Here is a 12,094-nt window from a genome sequence, read left to right as displayed (position 1 = left end):
GGGGGGCAGTCAGGAAGGAGGGGGCGTTGGATGGGGCAGCAGGGGGCAGTAAGGGGCAGGGGTTCCGGGGCAGTCAGGGGACAGGGAGAAGGGGTGGTTGGATGGGGCAGGGGTCCCGGGGGGGCCATCAGGAATGAGAGGAGGGGTTGGATGGGATGGCGGGGGCCTGGGGGCGGTCAGGGGATGGGGAGCGGGGGTGTGTGGATGGAGCAGGGGTCACGGGGGGAGCCATCAGGGAACAGAGGGGGTTGGATGGGGCAGAAGTCGGGGGGGGCAGATAGGAGGTGGGGGCCGGGCCATGACCCCCTCCCCTAACCGGCCCTCCATACAATTTACAAAACCCGATGCAGCCCTCAGGCCAAAAAGTTTGCCCGTCCCGCCTTATGTGTTGGGGGGGGGGGGGGAAATGACTTGAAGTGAGCAATAATACTCTGTCTGTGTCTTTCTGTACTATAGCCCACTGTCAGTTACATTTTAACAGCATGGTATCTTGTGAGCTGATCTTGCAGTCCATACTAGGGTAAAATAGTCTATGGGAAATCTGCCTGAGTAAAATTGCAGAATTGGGCTCCTTATATAATTCCATACAAAATGAATCACTTCAGTGAAAAACAAAACAAAACACCAGTAAATTAAGTATTATTTGCCACTTCAGGCCCTATAAAGGACTGTGGTAAAAATATAAATTCTGTTTAATAAAATATCCCTAACATCTTCAGAGGCCCTTTGATGCTGGGGATTTTCTGAAGACTCTAGCATTTGTTACCAAGAGAACAGAGATTGACTAACCATTCTTAAAATAGGCAGAATTATCCTAGGATTAGGATTTATCCAGTGATCAAATTTCTGTTTTAGACACCATCATACAGTAGGTTCACTAGTCAGATACTAAGCCATGTTACTAAATTAAAATACACTTACGATTTTTGGATGCTGGTGTTAATATTCTCTAAAGAGTATTAAACATTAATTTGCAGGGAAAAAACACATCAGGAATTGCACTTTACAGACAGGAGACCTGATCCTGCAAGGTGATGAGCAACCTGGAATCACACAGACTGGGGAGGGGGTGAGGGAAAGAGATCTGTAACCTACCATCTTTGGAGTGAGTCATCACAGAATGCTTTTTTCTTTAGGTTACTGGTTCAGCTAGAACCTTGGTGAATAACTATTGCATTTTTTCTCCTCTGATGGCTGTTAAGTTGCCTATGTGAAACTAATGTGATGGTTTCAGTCAAGCTCCTAGTGGATAAATGTCAGTGCCATAAACTCCACTACCCTAACTGGTGCCCAATGAACATACAGGCATTATTAGGCTATCATTTTACCACCCCTACAGAGATAGTCCCTGCACATCAAGGATGAGGCCCATTAAATGTTGTGATATAGGGAAGCTGAGCCTGTCATTATCTGTGCTGTACATGTTCTGTGGACAAACAGAAGCCTATAGTCTCCAGTACTCAGTCATTCTTCCTGAGTGCTAAATTCTCTGACATTCATACTCCCACTCATTCAGACACAAGGGAGAAATTCCATATTAGGACAGGTATGTCATGAAGGAGGCACATGATCTCTTAAGCCTTGTCTACATTCCGTTTTTTGTAAGAATTCCCATTACTGCTAATACGGATACAGCTGCATTGATGTTAGCCATGCTGGGATCTCTAGCATAGACGTCTCTCTAGCGCCAGCAGCCATTTTCAGCAGCACCTGGCCAGTTAGACGTGCAGGGCTGCTTGACAGAATGCTGAAAATTGCTGCTGGAGAGAGATCTCCATTAGGGCTCCTCCCAACACTGGCACATCTGGGCAGGTGTTTACAAAAACTTCACTGGTAAGATTCCTATAGTAGACAAAACCATGAAGTCTGATTTAGCTACCTAACCCATAGCATTCCGATTGCTGACTCCTGCTAAGTGTGACTTCCCAGCACATGTTTGCTCTGTGTGTTGGTGAGATCACATTTACCCCAGAAAGTCTGCTGCAGCATGAAAGGCATCGCATTGGGTCACATATATCCTTATTCCTTTTTTACAAGTTATTTTTTGTTTACAAAATAAATCTCTCAAACCCAAAAATGAAATTTTAACCGTAAACCATACAAGAAGATGAACCACGTAGTAGTAGTAGTAGCAGTAGCAGTAAAATCAATCTCTTTAACCCTTTCGTCCCCAATTGTTTTTACTATCACATGCAAAACAAAAGTGATTATCACTTCAAAAGTTTTTTTCTCTTACTTAATTGGCCTCTCAGAGTTGGTAAGACAACTCCCACCTGTTCATGCTCTCTGTATGTGTGTATATATATCTCCTCAATATATGTTTCACTCTATATGCATCCGAAGAAGTGGGTTGTAGCCCACGAAAGCTTATGCTCTAATAAATTTGTTAGTCTCTAAGGTGCCACAAGTACTCCTGTTCTTTTTGCGGATACAGACTAACACGGCTGCTACTCTGAAACATGCAAAACAGACCACAGAAGTGGCTCTTATGATTAAAGGATTGATCAGTCTATTTTCCTTGTGCCAGGAATCCCCACCCTGCAAGAGTTAGATAGTGGGGCTGATTATGTAGTCTTTATTCAACAATTAGTCCCAGTGAAGTCAGCAAGAATACTTAAATTGAGTAAGGATTGCAGAATCTGGCTGCAGAGCAATACCTTTTCTCCTTGAGTTAAAAAGGAATCTCCAGTTATCAGCATTAGTACTCTTCTAGCATAGGGCCTTTTTTTCTAGTCCCTTGTTCCAGGAAGCATGCCAGACAAGAAGTCTGACCCTGGGAGAAAGCCTTAGGAGCTCTGCTCCACAATTGGAAGCAGTGAGTGAACTCTGATGAGACCCACCTGGATTGGATGTACAACCAGGCCTGTAATAGCACTGTTGCACACAGACTCACAAATTGTTTTTATTGGAATGAAAGCAGTGTACAGTCTTTGAAGAAATGCTCTATTGCAGGGGTGGCCAACCTGAGCCTGAGAAGGAGCCAGAATTTACCAATGTACATTGGCAAAGTGTTACAGTAATACATCAACAGCCCTCCATGAGCTTCCTCCCCCTCCCCCCCCCCGCTCCCAGCACCTCCCGCCCACCGGCAGCGCCTCCCCCTCCTTCCCCGCACCTCCTGATCAGCTGTTTTGTTGCATGCAGGAGGCTGGGGGTGGGGGGGAAGCAAGGACATGGCAGGCTCAAGGGAGGGGGTGGGAAGGGATGGAGTGGGGGCAGGGCCTGTGGCAGAGCCAGGGGTTGAGCAGTGAGCACCCCCGGCACATTGGAAAGTTGGTGCCTGTAGCTCCAGCCCCAGAGTCGGTGCCTATACAAGGAGCCACATATTAACTTCTGAAGAGCCGCACGTGGCTCCGGAGCCACAGGTTGTCCACCCCTACTCTATTGATAGTTTTTTGTGATGGAGATTCTTTAGGGGCAGCTGTTGCAAACAGAAAAAGAGTTTGCTCTTAATCTCTCCATCTACTGCCTGCCTGCTGTTTGTTCTCTGTTCCAGGACTGCTGTATATAGTTTATTTACACTAATATATATATATATATATCCAGACTTAGTGATTTCTCCTCCAGTGAAAAGCCAGCCTGCAAGGCTCTCTCATGTATATCTCAGTAGAAGGCAACAATATTTTTGTTATTTTCAAACAATACTGATCATGACTATCAACATGCTTTAGTAAATAAATTTTGGCATAAACAAAAAAATATAAACAGCGAAACTTGAAACAAAATTAAAGGGTTATATTTTGTGAACTGTTCCAAAGTCAGGAGACCTTACTGCCACAAGTGGCCAGAGCATCTCAGCTAATCTCAGTTGCCCTACGGAGTATAGAAATAAAATTATGAAAGAGGATGGGGATTTGGGAGAGAATGCAGACAGACAAACCAACTCCCTTCTGACAACAGTGAAGTGAAGGAGCTGCATCTGTCACAATCCTACCATTCAACAATAGGCTATTCATGGGTGAGCACCAGAGGGAGATGGGAGGAGAGCAGAACCCTGCTTCTGATCCAAAGCCTAATGAAGTCCATGGAAAAACTCCCATTACTCATTTTGGGAGAGTATGCCAGCTCAACTTCTCACTTAGTGTAGATAGCATTTTTAATCTGAGGAAATCAGAGTCACAGGGCAACTATATATTTCCTCTTAGTTATTTAGCATAGGCACCCACTCTCCAGCTTCTTGCTCCCTAGCCATTGCGTTTTCTCTCTTCCTCCTGACCAGGGTACCTCCAAGCTGAACAGTTGCCTGCCTTCTGTGTTAGTCCCAGGAAAAGACAGTCTGCCTAAACAGGCCTGTTTACTTTCTCTTCAGAAGCTAACAACAGAGTAGAACCTCAGAGTTACAAACACCTCGGGAATGGAGGTTGTTCATAACTCTGAAACATTCATAACTCTGAACAAAATGTTATGGTTGTTCTTTCAAAAGTTTACAACTGAACATTGACTTAGTAAAGTTTCAAAGCTATATTATGTAGAAGAAAAATGGTGTTTTTAACCATCCTAATTTCAGTGAAACAAGCACAGAAACAGTTTCCTTACCTTGTCAAAAAAATTTTTTAACTTTCCCTTTATGATTTTAGTAGTTTGTGTTTAACACAGTAGTGTACTATATTTGCCTTTTTTTTTGCGAGGGGGCGGGAGAGTCTCTGCTGCTGCCTGATTGTGTACTTCTGGTTCCAAATGAGGTGGGTTTGACTGGTCAGTTTGTAAGGCTATGTCTACACTACAGCCAGCAGCGATGCTCTGAGATCGATCCACCAGAGGTCAATTTAGCGAGGCTAGTGAAGACCCACCCAATCGACAGCAAATTGCTCTCCAGTTGACCCCTGTACTCTACCCCCGACAAGAAGAGTAAGGTAAGTCGATGGGAGAGTGTAGACCCCGCGGTAACTCGACCTAAGGTACATCGATGCCAGCTATGTTATTCACGTAGCTGGAGTTACGTAGCGTAGGTTGACTTACCGCAGTAGTATAGACATAGCCTAACTCTGGTGTTTGTAATTCTGAGGTTCTACTGTAATTGCCAACAGTTAAGTTACCACAGATGTTTCTATGCAAGCATATTTTATTCTTAAACTAAAAGTGCTACAGAGAAAACATATTCAAATCAATTAAAGAATCTACACACATGCTAAGAAGCTTACCAGAGATCACCTCCCAACCCCCATTTCCACAAAGGCTGTGGCCAGTGTCAGTCCTTCCAACCTTTCCCTGAGTATGAGGCTCTCCATGGATCAGAGGTCCTGCCTGTCTGCTGGATCAGAATGAAGGCCTGGGTGTAAACTGAGGCATAGAGAGACTGTGGTATGTCTAAGGTCAAAGAATAAGTTAATGGCATGTGAAGGAGAACAAGGGTGGTAGAACCAGGAGGGTAGTAGGGGCTAGTGCCCCCACAATAGAAATACCGCCGGAGCTAATTTATGTTTCCAATTCTGCTTCCCCATCCCCTCTGACTCCACCCCACTCTCCCCAGCTCTATTTACTGCCTCTCCATTGGCTGATTGGCTCTCAAGTTCCAAACAATCAGGTTATGGCCAGCATCCCTCCCCTCCAGCAATGGGTTGGGGCAGGGCATCTTTCCACACTCTGCTATTCAAGGTGCATGGCTGCTACTTCCGGTGGAGAACCCAAGAATCCTAAAGCTTATTCCCATGCTCTAAACACTAGCTCACACACCACAAACTATTGGCCTTTATATTTACTTTTTTTTTTAAAAAATATAGGTAGCTAATGTTTCTCTCAGTGGATTCAGAAGTGTAAATAGACAAATAAAGTTGTTATGGTAACATGAATAAATGTAGCTTAGACTTATTTACAAAACACTTTGCAGATGGCAATAAGCAAACATTTCAGTTTAACAGCTGCCAAGGATCCTTGTTTGATGACTCTCAGTGTTTTAATCAGTAGCACTTTGACTAAGCATAGTTACTGATTGCGTGGACAGTGGGTATGATGGTAGAAGTACGATTAGCTTGGATCCTGTATGTACATGATTGAAACTTGTTCACACTTGCCTTAATCAATATGTGGTTTGTTGGTTGCACTAAGCGCATGGGTGGGGGAATTTCCCCCCCTAATTCAGCTGAGCTAGAGAAACACATTCATGACATCAATTTGTTAGTCTCTAAGGTGCCACAAGTACTCCTGTTCTTTATTCATGACATTGTATCTCGCGGTCAGTGCTGCCTGTTACTGCAGGGCTTTTCTGGCAGGCATTTGTTTTGAAGAGAAGAAACTCTTTGCATTTAGGCTCGATATTTGTAGTCTTCTCTGGCTTGTTGTAGTATGGATTTTGCTTTTTTGTTTTTGTCTTTTGTCATTAATTGTGGATATGAACTTGGCAAGGCATGTGTTTTGTTAGCTCAGCAAGGTCTCCTAGCAGTTTTTAAGAGCATTTTGCAAGATGAGGATTTTCATAGCTTTTGAAGGATTTTGTGAATCTTTTGACATTTCATCAGACCAAACTGTGCAAGCTGTAAAACTGATGATAAAGGTAGGTGCTTAACTAATTATCAAGCTAATTATTTTTAATTTTGATATGTTTAACTTATGGTTTAAATACATGTATAATATAAATGTATACTGCATAGTATTCCCTATTCTAATGTAAGGGAGTTCATTTTATAGGTCTTCTGGCTGCCTATCCCTGATTTCTGTGTAAGGCTTCTGAGACTCTTACTGCCTGATTTTCAGGTTTAGCCTAGCTCTGCATGTTGCAATATGAAAGATGGGGGCAGCAGGCAAAGCTACCGTTATACTACCATTATAATAGACAGGCTCCTGGTGAAAGTTAGAGCAATCTCAGGGCTACTTTAGCTTGCATTTGGCTGCCAGCAGCCAACCCCAAGGGGCATTTCCCTCAAGTGAGAATCCTCAGGAATTCAATAGCACACTGGTTACACATCTCTTTCTCCCTAGCCATGTTTCCCACATAGACTCTACTGTACAGGTGGGATGGAATCCCTTCCTGATCAGATCTGCCAGCTTTATGGTCCTTTTATGCTACCAGAAAAGCATAAAAATATGGCCCTTATTCTTTAACAGGGAAATATTCAGAAACAAACTTTTACCTTGTAAAGGTACAGGAGATAGATAATGTTCACTTCTTACATGTGTAACATCCATAACATGTCTAGGCACTTCGTCTTCTGGGGAAAGCATATGAGGGAGGGCTCATATCTGGTGCTGATACAATGTAGTATATTCTGGAATCAGGACAGAAATATTAAAAGTGGATACATAAATCTGAGTTTACTTTTGGGGGTTGTTTACTTTTAATGATGGTTTACAGGCTCAGTGGCATTGTGTCAGAGCAAATTCAGACAAGCATTGGTCTCTCTGCAAAGGCATCTTTTTGAACCACTGACAACAAGCGCCACAATTTTATGTGAAATTTGATTGTCTCCACCACCAGCAGCTCTGGGAAGGGTGTTCCAGTTCATGGGAGCAACCGAGAAAGTGTTCAGAGCTAGCGTGTGTGTTTGTGTAGAGAGTCAAGGGAACAGTCAATGGAGGAAGGAAGACCCTGTGGGATGCCCCAGTCAAGGCTGGGATTAAAAGAGAGGCCTGATTCCCCAGAGGTCTCAAATTGTCACCACCGAACTCCAGGCACATGTGCAGCAACTTGCACTCTACATTACATGGTGCCAGAATGATCACAGTGACATTTCAACTTGCTCCTTGTGAGATGAGACTCCTGTGATTCAGGAGTCCCTGTGGCTGCAGGTTTAGCTGTATTGTCTGAATTAACCCCATATTTACTTTGACACGGCAAGAAAAAGCACTATTTATGTCACGTTCATCCTTTCAAGGAGAGAGTCCAGAGTTCTTGCACAGTCAGGCTCACACTTTAAAAAATGGCTTCTAATTTTGGTGTCCTCAAGTTCTGATGCCAGCTGTGAATATGTAGGGTGAGATTTTCAAAAGCACTCTGTTTGGTTTAACTCTGCTCCCACTGAAGTCAATGGGAGTTTTTTACATGGGATCAGATAGGCCAGGGGTCGGCAACCTTTCAGAAGTGGTGTGCCGAGTCTTCATTTATTCACTTTAATTTAAGGTTTCACGTGCCAGTAATACATTTTAACGTTTTTAGAAGGTCTCTTTCTATAAGTCTATAATATATAACTAAACTATTGTTGTATGTAAAGTAAATAAGGTTTTTAAAATGTTTAAGAAGCTTCATTTAAAATTAAATTAAAATGCGGCGCCCCCTGGACTGGTGGCCAGGACCCGGGCAGTGTGAGTGCGACTGAAAATCTGCTTGTGTGCTGCCTTTGGCACGCGTGCCATAGGTTGCCTACCCCTGAGAGAGGCCAATACAGAGCTCTTTAGAAGATCCCACCTGACATCTAATTCAGGTACCTAAATATTCGTTTAGGTGCCTCATTTTAGGCATCCACGTTTGAAGCTGGTAGTTTAGGTCCCTAAAGTTGGGCACCCAAACATATGAGGTAACCAAAAGCAGAGGCCACTTGGGAAAATTTGAGCTTTTATAACTCCCCAGCAAGAAGGTCACAGCCTCTGTATTTTTGCTTTAGCTTTGTGTCACTTGTAGTAGATCAGATGTATTCATTTGTAGCAGCAAAACTTCATCACGTTCTTTAGCCTCCTATACACATCGAATTTTTGTAATTTATAAGCAAAAAATAAACCTAGCCTAAATCAAGGGTCTTAGATCTCAACACTATTTTCTTTTCAAAACAAAAAGGTATAAATCTTGTATCTAGCAGTTGTATGTTCTTAGAACACTTTACTTGGACTGTAAGCCCTGTGGGGCACAGAGCAGTTTCTAAGGCACTACTGTAATATACATACACCAATAATGAATGCAGATTTGTTCTGGGTAGGAATCACTGCTGCATAGACGTTCTTTTCACAATTTATTATTCATTTTTAGGATTATTTCCACATTCCACTTTCTGAAGACAAACAAGGCAGACGATATTTGGAGTTGATCTATGCAGGAGCAATACTGAAGGACAACTGGATCCTTGCTGACATTGGGATATCAGTTTCCTCGACTATTAAATGTCTTGTTAAGGTACAGTATGATTAAAAAACTGATAGTCTTAAGTTGTCCAGAAATTGTGTGTTGTTTGGTTCTCCTTCTAGACCCTGTGCTAAATTTAACATCACTAAGCAGCAGTAGAAAGTATCTGACCTCAAGAGTAGCCACCCTGACCTTCAAAGAATGAGTGTAAAAAGTTGTTATGGTAACATGAATGATTGGGCTTGCATCTATTTACATGGAACTTTAAAGACTGTAAAAATAGGGTCTCGCTACAGAAAGGGTATCTCTACAGAAATTGAATTTGTGGAATGAAAGACCTTTACAAATAGGGAGAAAAAGCCTGATACAGCACAATACCCATTTCCCACTGTGGGCAATAGATTTAGGAGGATCTTGTCAGCAATATATTTCTGTCACCCCCAAATCCATTCCTTCCCTCAGTATCTGTGATCACAAATTGACTTTAGGTCATGATCTGTCATTTTTCCTCTGCTGAATATATACCTTGGCAGTCAGTTGCTGCTGCTCCTTCATGAAGTGCAGAAAAGCTAAAGGTAAATTGCATTAAATAGAAAAATAGCACTAGTCTCTCTACTCCCACTTGCACAGGCTTCCAGTAAGCTAAGTGCAGCAAGTTTTAAGTACAGCACATAGTATAGTCTTTATAATACTGTTGATGAGAATAGAGAGAGAGAGGCCACAGCTGGAACCTTGAATTTGAACCTCTTCGAATTTCAGAGGGTGTAGATTATATCCCAATCCTTGGCTCCAATCCTACCCCAATGGTTTTGGTTCTGAATTGGATTCTAAACCAGAATGAGCCATTTTTCCATTCATGGTTCAGCTGTGGACAAACTTGTGTGAGAAATGCTCACCATTCAGAGGTCTAATCTTGCAAGGTTGCCAGCATTCAAGATGACTGAAATCTCATAAGCAGCTGATCTCAGGAGACTTTCACCATTTTGGGCTGAAATCTCAAAATCAACTATTGAGATTTTGAGACCATTAAAAACAATGATGAGCCCTGGCCCTTATTAGGCCTCTAAGCTGAACCCTAAAGCCTAACCAAAGCCTATCCCTATATCTAGTGAGAATAAAGCATTCTGAGTTAATTTTAGAGGCATTGTTCTAAGAAGAATTATCATTCATTATAACTTAGCATCATGGTTTGGCTCCCTCCTTGCCATGGAGAATACCCATGGAAGAGGATCAGGGAACTGCAAGATTTCCTTGCAGAGTTTCATCTACATAATCCCTGAAAGGGAAAGGATCTGAGGGCAGGAGGGGTGGAGACTTGGAGATCTGTGGAGTAAGGCCTCTTGACCCAGTGGATTCACTGGTTCTCCAGGGAAGGGCTCTTCCCCATCTCCCTCTCTATAGAGGCAGGAACTCATCCATGTGGATGTCTCACCTTTTATTTGGTTCCATTGGCCTCCCTCTCCTCTAGTAACACAACTGCACCAGGAGACATGCTGTCACTGATTGGGTCCACCTGCCCCTGTAGCTGCTTAGTAGCAGCTGCAGAGGACATGAGTGGGAGTTGAGAGCTCCCAGCTGTATAAATTTCCCGCTGAATTTTTGCATGGAAATCTGGTGTGGTAGGAGGGGACAGTGCCATAGAAAGTGGAAACTGCCTTGCTTCAACCCTGGCTCCAGCCTCAGTCCAACTCAAAATAAAACTGTATATCAAGAACTAGTTTATTTCAGTTTGTGAAATGTGAAAAAGGAAAAAAAAATCAAACCGGTGCTCTCTGCATTGTACTATCTAAAACAGCATGTATGATGCAAAAATTCAGAACACCAAAATCTTACTTTGCAATTCCGCTGTAACTGGAAAATCTCTTCTTCCTTCATTCTCAGGAAGTAGAACATATGATTTCATCTTGCTTTCTAAATGCACCTATATTGAAATAACCTGGGTTTTTCTTGTTGTGTATAGCAAAAGTCACTCTTTTGCTGGAATACATGAGAAGGAGTTAGAATTTCAGAGGAATAACTCCTAATTTTGTATTACAGTTCTATGCCAACACTATTAAAGGAAATAAGCAATGCAAAAGATGTCACAAAATACAATAGCAACTCAGGCTGGTATGGTTTGGTAAAATAATTGTATCCTTAATATATAACTAAGTGTAAGCAGAGTCAGGATGAGCTCTACCCTGACATCTGGTGGTGAATTATGGCGAGTGTGGAAAAGAACTCCAGCGGCGGATCTTGTTTGCATAGGCACACCCACACGCCTAGCATGAGCCCACAGCAACCGAAAGTGGTTACTTTGGCTGGTGTGGGATCCCCAGTTTCTCTGTTATTGGGGCAGGAAGAATAAAGTTTTGTTACCCTGATTCTGTGAATCAAGGCCAGTGGAACTGTTGTATGACAGAAGGACTGAGTGAATCCTTCACCATTACCTAAGTAGCATTTGCTTGTCAAGGGGCATGGGTTACAAAACCCAGCAAATTGAGAGAGGTTGGGGGCAGGTATTGGTACCTGGTGGTGTGGGGCCCCTGTGTGAGCCTGAAACACCAATTGCACTTTCTCCTCTCTCCACTGTTGAATGTCAGAGCTAACTTTGATTCCCTTAGGAGTCTAGTTACAGGCTGCTGAGCTGAGTTCACTTTGGGCCACTAGTGCACCAAGCACTGGGGCTCCCCTATTACGAGCTGAAATCACTATGAGCTGAAATCACAAAAGAGCTAAAGTTACTAAGAGCTGAGATCACTGAGGCTGTGTTAACTAGTGGGGGAGCCTGAATTGCTAAGCGGTTGGCGGAGCAGTTTGCGGGGACGGCTGGAGGAGCAGCTAGCCGAGTGGAGCCTCGCGGGGACGGTTGGAGCAGAGCGGAGCTGAGCGGCTCACAGGTCGGTGAGCGGACCAGAGCAGCTGGAGGAGCGGCTGGCAGAGCGGAGCCTTGCGGGGACAGTTGGAGCGGAGCGGAGTGGAGCCGAGCGGCTCACAGGTCGGTGAGCGGAGCAGAGCAGAGCAGTTCGTGGGACGGCAGGAGCGGCTCACGGGACAGCAGGTGGAGCGGAGCGGCTCGTGCTGAAGGCTGCGGCGGAACCCCACGGAGAGGCGGCCGGTTGGTCTCGG

At 43.7% G+C, this 12,094-nt stretch overlaps 1 protein-coding gene across 1 annotated transcript in view; it reads left to right on the top strand.

Moving 5' to 3' along the window:
* The first annotated feature begins 6,400 nt into the window (after positions 1-6,400).
* ANKUB1 (ankyrin repeat and ubiquitin domain containing 1) overlaps positions 6,401-12,094 on the top strand; it is a 43,349-nt gene continuing 37,655 nt past the window's right edge. The window contains exons 1-2 of the mRNA XM_026649857.1: positions 6,401-6,490; positions 8,894-9,037. Of these exons, the coding sequence (XP_026505642.1) occupies positions 6,401-6,490; positions 8,894-9,037 (234 nt within the window). The remainder of the gene's footprint in view (positions 6,491-8,893; positions 9,038-12,094) is intronic.

This window comes from Terrapene carolina, unplaced genomic scaffold (assembly GCF_002925995.2).
Source record: "Terrapene carolina triunguis isolate 2854851 unplaced genomic scaffold, T_m_triunguis-2.0 Scaffold88, whole genome shotgun sequence".
In the NCBI taxonomy this organism is placed as follows: domain Eukaryota; kingdom Metazoa; phylum Chordata; order Testudines; family Emydidae; genus Terrapene; species Terrapene triunguis.
This window is presented reverse-complemented; position numbering and strand designations above follow the sequence as displayed.